The 18,575-nt window shown below is 46.1% G+C and overlaps 1 protein-coding gene across 10 annotated transcripts in view; it reads left to right on the top strand.

Moving 5' to 3' along the window:
* LOC129859466 (supervillin-like) overlaps positions 1 to 18,575 on the top strand; it is a 154,220-nt gene that overhangs the window by 55,898 nt on the left and 79,747 nt on the right. For 8 of the 10 annotated variants that reach the window (XM_055929291.1, XM_055929299.1, XM_055929293.1 and 5 more), the window contains exons 2-8: positions 1,591 to 1,654; positions 3,443 to 3,534; positions 5,675 to 5,741; positions 5,840 to 5,991; positions 6,354 to 7,122; positions 11,817 to 11,900; positions 13,930 to 14,925. In XM_055929291.1, the coding sequence (XP_055785266.1) occupies positions 1,591 to 1,654; positions 3,443 to 3,534; positions 5,675 to 5,741; positions 5,840 to 5,991; positions 6,354 to 7,122; positions 11,817 to 11,900; positions 13,930 to 14,925 (2,224 nt within the window). The remainder of the gene's footprint in view (positions 1 to 1,590; positions 1,655 to 3,442; positions 3,535 to 5,674; positions 5,742 to 5,839; positions 5,992 to 6,353; positions 7,123 to 11,816; positions 11,901 to 13,929; positions 14,926 to 18,575) is intronic. The other 2 variants (XM_055929295.1, XM_055929297.1) reach the window with 2 other exon arrangements.

Here is an 18,575-nt window from a genome sequence, read left to right as displayed (position 1 = left end):
CTCTCTTCATAGGAACTATGATGTTTGTGTTGTATTAGGGCAGAGCTTGACAACTGTCTTTGCCATGATGGTGGCTGGCACTTATCACTTCGATGCCCCTGTGTCGTGATGGCAAGTAAGAAAAGGCTCATCAGTCACCTATGTGTGAGGGTTGGTTACCATGTATTTAATTTGAATTGCTTGTATCTCCTCTGTATTTTGCTCTCATAGAGAGGCTTCTATTGGGTAGAGTTGGTAGGCGCTGCCACACACTCGCAAAGAAACAACCATGACGTGATTAGGGCTGTGATGTTCATGGAAATTTGGAGGACCTTAATTGGGCAGCCAAGTGACCGTGGTCTTAACTGTTCGAAAAGCACAATAGAACAAATCTATGAAACAAGAAAATGTGCGAAATTTGATCTCCTCCGCCCCTGCCTGCACGGGCTGCCATAGACAGAATGAATATAACGGCCGTCCCCATTTAAGTCCACGATGGCATAATGGGTGGACTGGCGGCCATACCCATAGGAGAAAATCAGGAAGTGTCCCCATCAATATGTGCTGTGATTTGTTGATTCAACTCAACTGACATTGAAAAAATAACCTTCCATTGCATGAGCCACATCAGTTAACATCACTTGAATGAACATTCTACATTACCATGGAAATTATTGCATCACAATACCCGGCAGCCATTGCGAGTGTACACATGTACTCAGTCAAAGTGCCAGGGTTAGAGGTTCCAAGCCAGTTTTATTCATTCTATTTCTGTGTGCTGGTGCAGGCAATCTGGGATGCGTTCCCTAGGCAACTGAATACTTTTTTGCTACAGCACCTTGCTTGTTTCACTTTGTAAAGAATCCATGTTTCCACAGAAACGGACTTAAACGCACAAAGGGCTCCCGAGTGGCGCAGTGGTCTAAGACACTGCATCTCAGTACAACAGGCGTCACTGCAGTACCTGATTCGAATCCAGGCTTCATCACATCCGGCCGTGTCCGTTGGTTACATGGTTATACGTAATTGTGCCAGCCCTACATGTGATCAGACTTTAAAGAATCCAATCCGTCTCAATGAAAAGCAATCAAACCGCTAACGCCTTGAGCTGTGACCATCATAGAGACAAGGCACTTTAGAAAGAGCTGTACCGCAATTTACTGTGTGCGTGCGTGTTTCTTTGTGAGTTAGCTGTCTCAAGTCTCACCTGGTTTCATTTTCAAATAAACAATGGTCTGCGGCTCTATTGAAAAGTACTGCAGTATATAGGGAATAGGTGCAATTTTTGATGCGCTCACAGTGACATTGTTCCCATTATTACAACCCGAAGGCTGCACACATCTTATTGTTCAACATGATTCAATAAAACATGTTTTAGTTTTCTAATGTGTTTAATTCCTCTGCAGTGCTGCAAGTCCACTTGACTAATGTCATGCATCGAGAAATGTTGTTGAATGACCTTAAGATGCCTTGAATACACTCGTTTTAATGTTTGGTCATTCAAATGTGTAAAGTTGGACCATTCACAATGGCCCTGTCTCCTCTCACTCAAGTGATGAAGAACTGAGTATAGTCTTAAAGTCTAAATTGTGTTTTCTCTCTCCTCTCTAGAACTTGGGAGTGAGACCCCTGTCAAACTTGGGAAGGCGAGACTTTTACAGAAGAGGGCTCTTAGGTAAGATGCTATTTTCATGGATAATATCAATATTTGTGTATTGTTTCGGTTCTGTATACAGTATCATTGCACATGTAATAGTCTCTCTTCAGCCTGTGTATGCTGCCTGTGGGTGTCTGTGTGTACATTATACAGCATTCCCAATGGGAAAGTGTCCAAGCGTAGTGAGAAAGTGAAGGGTAAGGTCACTCTAGAGTGAACGCCACTGCAACATTGGTGTGATTGCATCGTGTCAACGTTTTGTCCTCGTGTCAAATATTCCACCCTTCTGCCACCCATGACTCCACAGCTCCGCATACATATATTGTACATCTAGTATCCAACCAGTTCTTTACGTTTACAGTATACATTTACATTTAAGTCATTTAGCAGACGCTCTTATCCAGAGCGACTTACAAATTGGAAAGGTCATACATATTCATCCTGGTCCCCCCGTGGGAATTGAACCCTGGTCCCCCAGTGGGAATTGAACCCACAACCCACAACCCTGGCGTTGCAAGCGCCATGCTCTACCAACTGAGCCACACGGGACCACAGTATCCGTTTGCGTTATTGTTTGTCCATGATCTTTGTCATCCTTTACGCAAATGATGAAATACTTCAGCAAACTGGGTGTGTCGTGTTCTTTGCAATGTAATGCGCTCGTTCATCTACTAAAACCCAAAAGGATGAGTTCCTCTTTTCAAAGGCCCCTTCCCTCAGATAGTCTCGTTGTATATTTCATGCCACAACTGTTTCGCGTTGAAGTCCAACCCACTCTATTGCCAACGGCCCTCTGGATATTTTTCAACGGTATTCTCTTCCCATCGTAATGGATAGACGTAACATGTAGACAATGGCTAGACAATGGTAATGGATAGAAGTAACACCAATAGACATAACAGGTCTTACTTGGTATGTTAGTGCCGTAGATTTGAGTCAGTGTGAATAGATCAACAGGATCTACGACCTTGATGTAAAAAGCCTATTACTGAAAATACTTTACTCGGAAAAAGCTTGTCTGGAGAAGACAAGGTGAGCGCTACCATCAGTCCTGTGTTACGCCAACAGTGAAGCATCCGGACACCATTCATGTGTGGGGTTGCTTCTCAGCCAAGGGAGTGGGCTAACTCACATTTTTGTCTAAGAACACAGCCACGAATAAAGAAGGGTGCCAACACATCCTCCGAGAGCAACTTCTCCCAACCATCCAGCAACAGTTTGGTGACGAACAATGCCTTTTCCAGCATGATGGAGCACCTTGTCATAAGGCAAAAGTGATAACTAAGTGGCTCGGGGAACAAAACATTGATATTTTGGGTCCATGGCCAGGAAACTCCCCAGACCTTAATCCCATTGAGAACTTGTGGTCAATCCTCAAGAGGCGGGTGGACAAACAAAAACCCACGAATTCTGACAACCTCCAAGCATTGATTATGCAAGAATGGGCTGCCATCAGTCAGGATGTGGCCCAGAAGTTAATTGACAGCATGCCAGGGCGGATTGCAGAGGTATTGAAAAAGAAGGGTCAACACTGCAAATATTGACTCTTTGCATCAACTTCATGTAATTGTCAATAAAAGCCTTTGACACTTATGAAATGCTTGTAATTATACTTTAGTATTCCATAGTAACATCTGACAAAAATATCTAAAGACACTGAAGCTGCAAACTTTGTGAAAATGAATATTTGTGTCATTCTCAAAACTTTTGGCCACGACTCTACATAGCATCAGCAATCTAGTGTTTATATACATAATTGGTTATGACTGACTGAGCTGTTCTGTGTTTATTTGTGCCCCTCTGCAGCTTCCGGAAAGTGTTCTTGTCCGAAGAGAAAAACAACCTGGCCAAGAACACCAAGGATATAGATGTACATCTCTTGGCAAGCCTCCCTAAAGGTGACTTAGGGCTTTCTGTTTCAGCATGCTGTGCTGCATGAAACACATGACTCTATCTGACAATGCTTGCATCTCAAATAGCACCCTATTCTCTATGTAGTGCACTACTTTTGACCAGAGCCCTTTTAGCTCCGGTCTAAAGTTGTGCACTATATAGGGAATAGTGTGCCATTTGGGACATATTCTCGGACAAAGGATACTTTCCCAGAGTTATGGGTTTGAGGGAAGTGATGTCTATTGTGTAACTGTATAATGGCAATCCTCAGAGGAAGACGATTACCAGACCACTCGTAGAACAGCTAAGTGCGTCGTTAGATGCTTTTTGCTCTCCGCTAAACGTAGAATCACATGGATTATCCATCTCTCAGGCTCCACAGTGGCGCAGCGGTCTAAGGCACTGCATCTCAGTGCTAGAGGCGTCACTACAGACGCCCTGGTTCGAATCCAGGCTGTATCACAACCGGCTGTGATTGGAAGTCCCATAGGTCGGTGCACAATTGGCCCGGCGTCATCTGGGTTTGGCCGGTATAGGCCGTCATTGTAAATAAGAATTTGTTCTTAACTAACTTGCCTAGTTAAATAAAGGTTACGCATCTGATTAACTTCAGAACAAAGTTGACTACAAATACAAAGTTCTCTTTGCAAGTGTTACAAAGAAGCAATGAATAAAAATATGTTTCAAATAAACTGAGATGAGTGCATTAAAATATAATCAGTAGGCTTTAGGCCTATTTCAATCATATTGAAATAGATTTCATGTTCCATCAATTGTTATATTTTGATAATTGTAGGCTCGTGTCTGTAATTTGTCTCAATATATTTCTTGAGTAGCCTGACATGTGCACAATGATGTGCCAAATCTGTGATTTTAGTGCAATTTATTGGGTGAGTATAGAATAAGCTGCCTTAATATTTGCAGCTGTAGGTCGTAATATCTCTATGTTGTCTCTATGTTGTCGTTATTGTGAAATAATTGTAATGTTAAGGAAAGATTTGAATGAAGAAAGCTGATCCAAGAGCAGCTCTACCTTTCTTTCGATCCTATCAGTATCGACACATGCTCCAGCGATGCACTTAGCGACTATTCTCTCCGTGTGATGTTGTGGGAAACACATGTTACATCTTCGGCTGTTGTAGAAAAGATTGAAAAGTTGCTTTATTACATGTGGTGTCCAGCAGTAACACGCATAACAAGCTCTAGACTGTACTGTTCTGTTTATCCTGACTACAGTGCAGCTCCTTTCCTACTAGCTCATGGATAGGACTCTGTCTGTCCTCCTAAAGGGGCAGTCTGGTTCAGTCCAACCCAATAGGCCATTACCTGACTGCCCTGCTCTGGCTGTGTTTACACAGGCAGACCAATTCTGTTCTTTTTGCCTGTAATTAGTATTTTGAACAATCGGATTAGATCTTTCGCTAATATTTGCCCAAAAGATTAGAATTGGGCTGCCTGTGTAAACACAGCCTATGGGTGTGGGTGAATTTTGTGTGATCTCTCGGTCTCTATGTAGGTCTCGATCAATCACATGAAAGATTCAGAGTGTAACCACTTCTTTCGCTAAGTCAATTAGTCAGTAGCAGATTGGACGCTTTCTATTATCGAAGCGGGATGCAGATTTTGTCAGTTCCTTGTGAATGTGTCTCTCAGCGATTTGTCACTGTGTCGTAGAGAACAGAGTCTGCTACTGGAGGAATCGTCACCTCCTTATAACAAGACCCACAAACAAACCGAGATCTATTCTTTTTTTTTTTACCTTTATTTAACTAGGCAAGTCAGTTAAGAACAAATTCTTATTGTCAATGACGGCCTAGGAACAGTGGGTTAACTGCCTGTTCAGGGGCAGAACGACAGATTTGTACCTTGTCAGCTCGGGGATTTGAACTTGCAACCTTCCGGTTACTAGTCCGACGCTCTAACCACTAGGCTACGCTGCCGCCCCTGCTCTAGATGTGACAGTAGCCTGTACCAGATCGGTTTGAATTTACAGTAAACTCTGTTGGCTAATGTGAGCTTAAACTGTCCATCCTCATTTGCTGTGAAGTGTGTCTCTCTCTTATAATGACTACTGAATTGAATAAACTTTATTCTCTACTTTCCAGTTTTATCCTGTTTAACCTACCTGTGTTTTCATCTGTCCAGTTTCAGAATTAAGGAAGCGTTTTGAAGGCATCAGCCCAAGCACTAGCTGTGACTGGGAAATGAACAGGTACAACCGAGACATTCGTGATGGATGAGAACGTGCGCGTGTCACTGTGTGTGCGTGTGTCACTGTGTGCGTATTTGACTCTGTGTCTGATTGTGTAGGAAGGAGAGGATTGCCCGGCGGTTGGAGGGCATAGAGAGCGAGGTGCATCCCGCCATATTACCCAGCTGCCCAGGCCTGGTGACCAATCGGCTGGTAGAGGAAGACACGCCCCGTTACACACGCGCCCCGGACACCTGTGACCCCTGTGTCGGTGAGGACACACACACACTACACAGAGTATCCTGTGTCAGTGAGGACAGGGACGCCTAGGCACACCAGAATACAGTCACCTACTCACTAAACTTGTACCTGGAGTTTCTACATGGCTGCATCAGCTACTTACGCAACCCACAGAATGACAGATCTAGAGCATAGTTAGAGCTCCATATAGCATTTCAATAAAGAGACCTGACCAATGCTTTTTATTATGAATTTGATCAATATTTGCTTACAGTATTAAATCATTTGCAAGATATACATTGACGTCATGCATTATATACTACTTGCGTAGTGTTTTAGTCCATACATAATGTAATAGTCTGAAGCAGTAATGGTCTCTCCCTCTATCCCCAGTCACAGTACAACGTTACAGTAAGGAGGACATGGAGAGTCCAGAGATGATGACCCATCAGCAGGTCACTGCTCCAGAGAGGCAGTCCAGAGCCCGGTGCAGACCCGAGGAACAGACCCAGACCGTCCTCACTGAACCCACAGACCTCGCTGGTACCGACCTGGACTCCAAGGTGGAGCGGATCGCCCGCTACAAGGCAGAAAGGCGTCGGCAGTTGGCCGAGCGCTATGGTATCTCGCTGGACCAAGAGCCAGACACCACTGTCACCGACCACTTCTCTTCCCGATACGGTGCCTCCTGTGGACGCAAGGAGTTGGTTTCTTCCTCTGCGAGGCAACGGGGCTACACACGCCCAGAAACACGCTGCAGGGCAGAGTCTGTGGGGGACGAACACTCCTACACATCCATTAGATCCAGGGTGGGTAGAGTGGCCCCCCCACCACAGGTCTACGGCAAGCCTGGCCAGGGGCGACCCAGGGTCGACTCGTTCACAGAGAGGGAGAGGGTGGAGAACCTGGAGAACCAGCGCAGGGCAGCTCAGCAGGAGAGGAACATCAAAGCCCCCGAGCCGCAGCCGCCATCTTCCTCCACCTACATGGATGTGACGTCGTCGACCTCTACCAAAGTGCCCGTTGCTAAGCACAACATCATCATGGGGTTGCCCCCCAGCTCACCCAAGACGAAGTCCTTGCTGCCCTCCCCCAAACAGGAGGTGCCCCCTGGGGACCTGTTCATAGAGCAACAGGCCCACAACATCCTCAGCAGACAGGGGTGAGTGTCCCTACCTCCTACACTATGTCTAGATCTGCCTTGCTCTTTCTCTGTCCCCCTACTGTAAACATAACAGATGGAGAGAGAGTCTCTGTATCTCCCACACACACACACACACACACACACACACACACACACACACACACACACACACACACACACACACACATAATGTCCTCCTATGGAAGGATGGGTGGGCTGCGTTTGGGACTGGAAGATGACACATCATCCATTAGGCTTGCAGCACACTCATCGCTCGCCCCCTCACAAAGTCGTGCTCTTGGCAGGAACATTGACTGTGTCCCAAATGGCACCCTATTCCCTATATAGTGCACTACTACTGGGACGCACACATTATTTCAAACAGCAATCTAAACCCAGAGCAGTTGTCTGGAGTGGAATTCAAGTGCAGCGCAGGCAGCCTCAGTCAGTCCAAAAGGGTTCAAACAGACACGCAGCTGGGACTGAGAGAACTTAAATCTGAACTGACCTCAGATCAGGCATTGATGTTGCTGCTGCATGTCTTTCATGTTTAACAACAACCTGTACTGTTAAGATGATAAGTTGACTAGATAAAAGGAGTTGCTTTGGGGATATAGTTGAAGTCAAAATTATATTAAGAATCTACTATAATTGCTCAGTTGTTATCAGACTAGAGCTGTGTTCGAATCCTCATACTAACCGCAGTAACCATACTATTTGTGACGTGAATTAAGTATGTAGTATGCTTATTGGACATAGCATGGATATAGTTAGTATGCCAAAAGTTCCCGGATGTCGTACTAAATTTGCCAAAATATGAAGTATACACGCAGAGAACACTATTTCGGTACTTTAGGGCCCATAATGCAATTCTTCAGGAAATGGGCGTGACTCTTCATATCGTTTTCAGATTTGAAGAAAATGGCGGAAAATATGCAGCCAAGTACGACGAGAGCGGATACAAAATCATTGCTTTAACTAATTATGACAAATGTTAAGAAAATGTTGAACAATGTAATTAAGTAATGACTTTTCAAATAAGTTACCTTTACACGTTATGTTGGCTGACAATTCGCTCTGGCTATCTAATCTATTTCAGAGCACTCTCCTCTGAGTGTACCAGAGCGCAATTAATTTACTAGCGCTCAACACCCGTTGAATATGGCCGGTGTCTGTAAATGTCGGCTAAAAAAAGTAATTAAATTGTTGCCAGCAGCACATGAATGCCTAACCGGCTCTGCTAGGGCGAGTAAAATGATCAGAGTCGTCTCATTTGTGTCTGGAACTAACTAGCTAGCTAGCCAACGTTAGCTTAGGTGCTTGACTGCAGTTGTACGGTCAGAATGCTCAAATCAACCCTACTCCTCAGCCCGAGGGTCCAGTGTGAGCTCCCAGAGCGAGATGCTCAGAATTTACAATCTGACAACACACGCACTCTGGCACTCCAGATTGTGTTTAATAACACACCTGAAGTCGTTAAATGTCTAACTAGTAATTTGTTATGCTAACAAGCTAGCAAAAGGTTGCATAGCAACAGCATCAACTTCCGGTAGACAGCGAAGAGCTAGTACGCTCAACTGAAAGGATAGTGTTCGTTTACAGTATACTAATATGAACCAATAGTATGCAGTATATACTCATTAAGTATGTAGTATACAGTATGTTAGTATGGGTTTTCGACCACAGCTTATGACTGAGCCAGTCACCCAAAGCCCTTTATTTCAGGATGTGAAACTAATGGTGTCATGTTCTAAAAAATGGCACTGTCAATGTTAGATATCCTCACCAAATAGTTAAGGAATTCTTAATTTGGCATTCACAGTCCTGGCCAATGCAGTTCGGTGCCTGGAGACATTGCATTTTCCAATGTTTTTTCCAGTGCTCTTCATACTCCTCCCCTCAGTCCATCAGTCTTATTTTAACAGCCAGCTCTTGTCCTAGCTGTACCCTGCTGGTAGTAAATGTTGACTCACTAAGGGGGACCTTTATATTCCACATCCCACCAGGCATTACTCTTTCCCTCCTCTGTCGCTCTCTCTCACTTTCTCTCGCTGTCTCTGTCTCTCACTCTCGGGTTTCAAATCTTAGCAGCAGCCGTGTTGCATTAACCATCAGAAGGGGTGTTGGGTTACGGGGCGCACTGTGTGACTCCTCGGTCAGAACTATGACAGCATACAGAGACACAGCTGGGACTGATGAAGGCCAGCAACACTATGCCAAACCGCCTGCTTTGAGAAAGAGTTTAGGGTTTAGGTCATGGAGCAGAGGGATAGCTGTCTATCACTCACTAGCTCTCTTTTTTCTCATCCTCTCTCTTTCGCTCTGTCATTTATTTTCTTTAAAAAAAATGTTTTTTAAATTCTCCCCAATTTCGTCATATCCAATTGGTAGTTACAGTCTTGTCCCATCGCTGCAACTCCCGTATGGACTTGGGAGAGGCAAAGGTTGAGAGCTGTGCGTCCTCCGAAACACAACCCTACCAAGTTGCACTTCTTCTTGGCACAATGCACGCTTAACCCGGAAGCCATCCGCACCAATGTGTCGGAGGAAACACCATACACCTGGCAACCGTGTCAGCATGCATGCACTCGGCCCACCACAGGAGTCGCTAGAGTGCGATGGGACAAGGACATCCCGGCCGGCCAAACCCTCCCCTAACCCGGACGACGCTGGGCCAATTGTGCGTCTCCTCATGGGTCTCCCGGTCGTGGCCGGCTGCAACACAGCCCGGTATCAAACCAGGATCTTTAGTAACACAGCTAGCACTGCGATGATATACCATTTTCTAGCTCTGAGTCTCTACTTTTTTTAATTTTAATTTTATCCCATTTTCTCCCCAATTTTCGTGGTATCCAATCGCTAGTAATTACTATCTTGTCTCATCGCTACAACTCCCGTACGTGCTCGGGAGAGACGAAGGTCGAAAGCCATGCGTCCTCCGAAGCACAACCCAACCAAGCCGCACTGCTTCTTAACACAGCGCGCCTCCAACCCGGAAGCCAGCCGCACCAATGTGTCGGAGGAAACACCGTGTACCTAGCCCCCTTGGTTAGCGCGCACTGCGCCCGGCCCGCCACAGGAGTCGCTGGAGCGCGATGAGACAAGGATATCCCTACCAGCCAAACCCTCCCTAACCCGGACGTCGCTATGCCAATTGTGCGTCGCCCCACGGACCTCCCGGTCGCGGCCGGCTGCGACAGAGCCTGGGCGCGAACCCAGAGACTCTGGTGGCGCAGTTAGCACTGCGATGCAGTGCCCTAGACCACTGCGCCACCCGGGAGGCCTCTGAGTCTCTACTTTTATCCAATGTAAAAAATAAAAATAAATCATATTTCAAGCCGGTCGGTCACATATCGTCCCACGACACCCTGCTTCCTTCCTTTTGTTCTCCTCTACAGAAAGACCCATGACTATTTATTTAAATATCTCTCCTTTGTGCATAGACTAGATATAAGTCAAATGCCTATTCTCAATCCAGTACAGCCCTCTATACTAGGAAGTTATGGCTCTGGATATCGGTAAGACAGATAAGGAAGGACATATACTATGTAGCCACATGGGACAGGACTACACTGGGATTTTTGCCTTCCTTTTTTAGGACCAAATCATGCACATGCCGTGTTTACAATAGGCTACATCAGTTGACTGTATACCTATTCTTTCCCATATACATTGCCTTTATAAAGTATTCAACCCCCTTTACTTGTTCCACGTTTTGTTGCATTAATGCTATTAAGCAGTTTCCTTACTCTACGGCAACTGAGTTGGGAAGGACGCCTCTATCTTTGTAGTGCTCAGTGTATAAATACACCATCCAAAGCCTTATTAATAACTTCACCATGCTCAAAGGGATATTCATTCTTCTTTTTTTTTATATATATATATATATATATCTTCCAAGTGGTGCCCGTCTTTGCGAGGCATTGGAAAACCTTCCTGGACTGGTTGAATATGTGCTTGAAATTCACTACCTGACTGAGGGGTAGTTATTAAAAAATCATGTTAACCAATATTATTTCACACAGTGAGTCCATGTAACTTATTATGAAGGCACTGAACATGTACAGTACACTGTGTGCATTGCAATGCATGCTGCTGTTTTGTGTTATGTCTGTATTACAGGAGGTTGGTGGCACATTAATTGGGGACGACGGGCTCATGGTAATGGCTGGAGAGGAATCGGTGGAATGGTATCAAGCACATGGTTTGATGCCATTCCATTGGCTCCGTTCCAGCCAATATTATGAGCCGTTCTCCCCTCAGCAGCCTCCACTGGTCTGTATGGTCCTATTATTTTCATAAGCCCCAATTGATGTACAGTTTGTTCATTTTGATTAACGTTCCTGGAGAGGATTTATTTCATATTTCATCGTTTGTTGACATTTCTCCAAATACCAGTATCATAACAGAGCTTGCACTAGACTACTAGAGAATGGGATATCCATTGAAGTACCAGGCAGATGTTCAATACGAAGTCAATCGTGTGTGTGTGTGCTACAAGTGAAACGCTGGGGAGTCTAGCCGCTAGCCACTCACTCACCCAGGGTGCGTCCAAAATTACACCCTATTCCCTATATAGTGCACTACTTTTGACCAGAGCTCCACAGGGCTCTGGTCAAATGTAATGCACTACATGGGAATAATAGGGTGCCATTTTGGACATAGCCCAAGTGTGTCACTGACTCACTGCAACTCCCGTCCCATTGGTACAGCCCGGAAGTGAAACCACCCAGCGATTGGTTCCTCCAGACTGATTCGGCAGGCAACACCCAGTCCCTTATCAACTGGCCCTCCAGGTACAGGGTGTGTCTGACCTTCCCTCCACATTCCCATCTCTTAACCTATCCCATCATGGCATTGTTGCATCTGACATCACCCCCCATCAACATTAATGGGTGTTGCTGTGGTTTCATTTCATTGACCAAATTCTCCCCCTCCCCACCTCCATTCAGGTTGTCCAATGACTGCAGATGTTTCTTTCCCAATGACTTACTTATAGATTGGTAAAGTTACTTACAGTAAGTGCTCTATTGAGGTACTCTCTCTGTTTCTCCCTGTTTCTCTGCTGACTAGGCCAGACTGAGGGAGAGGGGAGGATGATGCTGGGAGTCAGACAGTGGGGGGGGGAAAAACATTTTAGTCACGACTCATCCCCCACTCCTCTCTGTCTTGACTCAGCAGATATATCCAGTAATATATCCTCTCTCCCTCAGGCCCACACACACACAGTCAGAGAAAATGTGAAATTAGAGCTGGAAAAGGTATTGCTGTTTGCGCCGTTAGCTCCTCTTCATTTCCTTTTTCTAGATTTCAACAATCAGATCATTGGATCTGGGCTCAAAGCAGTAGTAACCTTGTGATTACAGACAGACAATGGAGTCCAGTAGAGTTACGCTGACTAAATTTCCATATTCAAGACATTGACATCATAGTAGACCATTTCTGACCCACTAAACCTGATTACTGGATTTAGTCATAAAGGAATGTGTCGTTCAGAGATGAGGAGAAAAGCAGACTGAGCTAACCTTCCACAGCCAGGCCTTATTCACAGCCCACCATATTCACAAAACGAGGAATAGTAACTTTGCTTAACTTTCCTCATAAGTCTATAGTTAATGCAGCCATTTTCATCTCGATATCAAATAATTTCTGGGTAACATTTAAGTACCTTACAGTGATTATTTTCGATAGAAATGGTCAAAAATAAACCATATAGCTTCTTAGCAAAGAGCAATTTCTCAAGTAAGATTTTTGTTAGGATTGTCTGAGTGGGGAGGAGAAAACTGAAAACTAGCTGTTATTGGCAGAGCGGTTTGGAACTCTCTTATTGGTCAAACTAATTTACTGCTGGTGATGTCCCCAGGCAGGCCAAAGCTCCCACCCCACCAACACAGGCTGAAATTTCAGGCATTCTTTTCAAACAAGTCTTCCACTAAGAAGGCATTATCATAATTTTCACAATTTCACAGTATTATTCCAACTTCATAGTGTGGAAATATATATAAAACACAGGAAAATCACGTTGCTGACTGCACTGGGCCTTTAAGGGAACAGTGGCAGTTAAGAAGAGATTTCTTCTGAAGATATGCTATGTGAATCCAGGCCCAGGCCTGCTCAGCTGTGGAAGACTGCTGTGGAAGAGTCTTCCCAGACCTTGAGTAGTAGAGGCCAGTGAAGAAAGAAAGGGAAATAAGGAGAGGGCACTCTGTCAACTGTTCCATGAACATCTTAGATGTACTATAGGAATATGCTCAAGAGCTGAGTGTTTTTATGCCATATGCTAGCCGCCTTCCAGAGAGATTAACCTGTACAATATTGCTGGCTTTAACTCTCCCAGAACCACAAAATCAAGTCTTATGGGAAAGAGCTACTGTTTTATATTTAACTACTGTTGGAAAAAGCATTAGCCACCACCTGACAACAGCTGTAGCCTAGCGTGTTGTCAACCAACCGACCCCACCATCATCCAGCATGTGATCTGTCTATGCTCTGCATCCAATTGATTCCCTGTTTGTTTAAGTTTGGCGACTTGGTGTTCATCATGTGTTTCTCATTAGTATCTCACTGGTCAGATGGTATTACATTCATATTTCTGAGTTATATCGTTGATGACATTTTGACCGTTTTCTCTAAATGGAGCCACGCTTGAATAAGAGGGGAAGGAGGCGAGGAAGGGAGGAGGTGAGGGAGGGATGGGGAGCAAGGGTATGTTTGTGGCTGAGGGAAGGGGATGTGTTGGGCATTTTACCATAATTTATCTCTCTGCACTCTCTGAGTTTCAGTACAAACTGGAGCGTGTTGTAAACCTTCTGTCTCTCCCTAAAGAATCAGAGTTAGGGAAAGACTGGCCAGGGATGAGGGAGTTCGAAAGAGGAGTCCAGAGCTGGGCCACCATGTCTCCGAGGCCCCCCTGTACAGGAGACACCCCCAGATCACCACCCGCTCCACAGCCTACCACCATGACCCCCAGGCTCCGGCGTATACCACTAATGACCCTCCAGGCCCCAAGTCCTACTCTCACCACCAGCCTCAGCTCACCCGTTCTGGGCAGAGTGATGACCCCAGCTATCTGTCCATGACTACTGGCCCTGGTTCCGGGGCACAGCAGCCCCAACAGCCTCCGCCAGAGGAGGAAGAGGAGATGGAGGGAGAAGTGGAAGAAGAGGAGAAGAGGGGAGCCCCTAGGGAGGGCAGACAGGAGGTGAAGACTGAGGGACTACTGAAGAGCAGGAAAGCTGTGCTGCCGTCAGAGATCAGAGGAGTCCAGGGAGTGGGACAGGGGAGGGAGGCTGAGCCCAGAGGAGGGTACATGGGAAGAGGGGGTGAGAGAACCAGGATGAGATGGGGGGAGTCGGACACAGACCCCGAACCAATCAGACCTACGGAACAACCCATGACCCGCCTGCAGGCCGCCGAGGTCAGAGCAGAGCTCAGAGCCTCCAGGGAGAAGGGTCAACAACCGTGGAGTGATAACGCCATCTACATCCAGAGAGGCGTTGTCCCCGCCTCTACCCACATCCAGAACAGGGGAGGAGGCCCAACCACCACCACCATGACCACTGATGCCTTCATCTCCATCCGCTCCTCATCCGACACTGGGCCCCATGGGGCCCCTAGAGGCTCCATCCCCAGGGCCCAGGAGCCATGGTCGGTCAAAGAGGCAGCAGGCCTGCGGAGGGGAGCCATTGAAGATGGGATTAGAAATAGAGACCAGAGCCCACTAGAGACCAGGGACGCTCGTGTCTCTGTGGCCAAGCTTCGTCACTCCTACCTGGAAAGTGCTACGACTGCTACTGCCCCAGTCGTCAGGAAACCTGAGCTGTAGGTAGTTCTCTAATACAGTGCTGCTCTACAATGCATTCTGCTAAGAGCTGCGGCTGGCTTCTCTGTTTGGAACTCAGTCATCCGCTGCCTAACACAAAATGATAATCAGTGTGATTTGTTTCACTGTTTTTAACATGTAGAAACACTCATCTAAAAGCTGATACAGTATAGTTTCTTCAATGCATACTGCTGGGAACTGCTGCTGGCTTCTATCTAGAACTCACTCACTGCCATGCACTACCTAGCTAACACCAACCTCCTGACTGCAATCATCTTTTTGATTCTTCTACTCTATAGAAACTCTCATCCAATCACTAACGCTAGCAGTAGTGTGTTTCGCAGGAGGAGGTTTGACTTGTTGCTTTCTCTTGGGGCTTACCTGATGGACAGTTTTGTGCGCGTGTGTGTCTAACACAACATAGTGGCCAATCAAGCAAACTTCTGCATGAGTGTGGCCTTCATTGCTCCTCCATTTATAAAACCAGGGGTTGGGATTCTGTGTGGTGAAACAAATAAACTATGCTTCAATTCTTAAATTACTATTTTCCTGCTCTTACTTTTGTTCTCTCACTTTCCTTTCTTCATCGCCCCGACCCTTCTCCATCTCTTTGTTGTGCTCCAAAGAGGGGAGGAAATAAAGTGGGTGTACCCAGGGGGGACGGAGGTCCCCTGGAGAGGGGTGCGGGACAATACAGTGGTCCCATGGAGGGGGACAGGGACAGGGGGCGCAGGCCCAGACTCTACATCTCGCCTGGAGAGAGTAGAAAGACCTCAGAGGTTTAGGACCCAGCCCATCACCACCGCTGAGAGACACCGGTCTGATGGGTACTGTGGGTTGTGTGTGCTGTGGCTAATGCATGGCCAACAAAAGGAATTAGTCCTCATCTTTTCTCAGGGGTAAAGACGTATAGAGGGTCTAGTCTGCTCTGAAGGAACATACACACACACAGGCTAATCCAGAAACCTATGCTTTCTCTCTCCGGCCGCATGTACTGTTCCTGAAGTACAGTAAGATGTGTTGCCTTTTTATTAAAATCAAATCAAATTGTATTTGTCACATGCAGCGAATACAACAGGTGTAGACCTTACAGTGAAATGCTTACTTACAAGCCCTTAAACAACAATGCAGTTTTAAGAAAAATACCTCAAAAAGTAACAAATAATTACAGAGCAGCAGTAAAATAACAATAGCGAGGCTATATACAGGGGGTACCGATACAGAGTCAATCTGCGGGGGCACCGGTTAGTTGAGGTAATATGTACATGTAGGTAGAGTTATTAAAGTGACTATGCATAGATAATAACTGAGTAGCAGCGGTGTAAAATAGGGGGGGGGGGGGGGCAATGCAAATAGTCTGGGTAGCCATTTGACAGAGAGCACAGTCGATGAATAGGGTGGCTGGAGTGACAATTTGAAGGCCTTTCTCTGACACTGCCTGGTATAGAGGTCCTGGATGGCAGGAGCTTGGCCCCAGTGATGTACTGGGGCCTACCCTCTGTAGTGCCTTGCGGTCAGAGGCCGAACAGTTGCCATACCAGGCAGTGATGCAACCAGTCAGGATGCTTTCGATGGTGCAGCTGTAGAACATTTTGTAGATCTGAGGACCTAAGCCAAATCTTTTCAGTCTCCTGAGGGGGAATAGGTTTTGTCGTGCCCTCTTCACGACTGTCTTGGTGTGCTTGGACCATGTTAGGTTGTTGATGATGTGGACACCAAGGAACTTGAAGCTCTCAACCTGCTCCACTACAGCCCCGTCAATGAGAATGGGGGCGTGCTCGGTCCTCCTTTTCCTGGAGTCCACTATCATCTCCTTTGTCTTGATCACGTTGAGCGAGAAGTTGTTGTCCTGGCACCACAAGGTCAGGTCTCTGACCTCCTCCTTATAGGCTCTCGTCGTTGTCGGTCATCAGGCTTACCACTGTTGTGTCATCGGCAAACTTAATGATGGTGTTGGAGTCGTGCCTGGCCGTGCAGTCATGAGCGAACAGGGAGTACAGCAGGGGACTGAGCACGCACCCCTGAGGGGCCCCCGTGTTGAGGATCAGCGTGGCAGATGTGTTGTTACCTACCCTCACCACCTGGGGACTGCCCATCATGAAGTCCAGGATCCAGTTAGAGGTATGTGTTTAGTCCCAGGGTCCTTAGCTTAGTGATGAGCTTTGAGGGCACTATGGTGTTGAACGCTAAGCTGTAGTCAACGAATAGCATTCTCACATAGGTGTTCCTTTTGTCCAGGCGTGAAAGGACAGTGTGGAGTGCAATAGAGATTGCGTCATCTGTGGATCTGCGGGGGCAATATGCAAATTGGAGTGGGTCTAGTGTTTCTGGGATAATGGTATTGATGCCAGCCATGACCAGCCTTTCAAAGCACTTCATGGCTACAGGCGTGAGTGGTTTGAGTCTGTAGTTGTTTAGGCAGGTTACCTTAGTTTTCTTGGGCACAGGGACTATGGTGGTCTGCTTGAAACATGTTGGTATTACAGACTCAGACAGGGAGATGTTGAAAATGTCAGTGAAGACTGCTCGGAATACATGTCCTGGTAATCCGTCTGGCCCTGCGGCCTTGTGAATGTTGACCTGTTTAAAGGTCTTACTCACATCGGCTGCAGAGAGCATGATCACACAGTCATCCGGAACAGCTGATGTTCTCATGCATGTTTCAGTGTTACTTGCCTAGAAATGAGCATAGAAGTAATTTAGCTTGTCTGGTAGGCTTGTGTCACTGGGTAGCTCTTGGCTGTGCTTCCCTTTTGTAGTCTGTAATAGTTTGCAAGCCCTGCCACATCCGACGAGCATCGGAGCCGGTGTAGTACTATTCGATCTTAGTCCTGTATTGGCCCTTTGCCTGTTTGAAGTTTCGTCGGAGGGCATAGTGGGATTTCTTAAAAGCTTCCGTGTTAAGAGTCCCGCTCCCTGAAAGCGGCAGCTCTACCCTTTAGCTCACTATGGATGTTGCCTGTAATCCATGGCTTCTGGTTGGGGTATGTACGTACAGTCACTGTGGGGATGATGTCCTCAATGCACTTATTGATGAAGCCAGTGACTGATGTGGTGTACTCCTCAATGCTATCGGAAGAATCCCAGAACATATTCCAGTCTGTGCTAGCAAAACAGTCCTGTAGCTTAACATCTGCTTCATCTGACCACTTTTTTTATAGACCGAGTCACTGGTGCGTCCTGCTTTAATTTTGGCTTGTAAGCAGGAATCAGGAGGATATAATTATGGTCAGATTTGCCAAATGGGGGGCGAGGGATAGCTTTGTATACGTCTCTGTGTGTGGAGTAAAGTTGGTATAAAGTTTTTTTTTTTCTTTTTTTCTCTCTGGTTGCACATTTAACGTGCTGGTAGAAATTTGGTAAAACGGATTTAAAGTCCCCGTGTACGAGGAGCACCACCTCTGGATGAGCTGTTTGCTTATGGCCGTATACAGCTCATTGTGTGCGGTCTTAGTGCCAGCATTGGTTTGTGGTGGTAATTAGACAACTACAAAGAATATAGATGAAAACTCTCTAGGTAGATAGTGTGGTCTACAGTTTATCATGAGATACTCTGAGGTTGCTGTTCTATCCTGCCAATACAGTGTACAACCCACCAGCTGTATGTTATTCACGTTGTCGTTCAGTCACGACTCGATGAAACATAAGA

The sequence above is a fragment of the Salvelinus fontinalis genome, chromosome 7, assembly GCF_029448725.1.
Source record: "Salvelinus fontinalis isolate EN_2023a chromosome 7, ASM2944872v1, whole genome shotgun sequence".
Taxonomy (NCBI): Eukaryota; Metazoa; Chordata; class Actinopteri; order Salmoniformes; family Salmonidae; genus Salvelinus; species Salvelinus fontinalis.
Note: the sequence above shows the minus strand (reverse complement) of the source record. Positions and strands in the feature narration are given on the sequence as shown.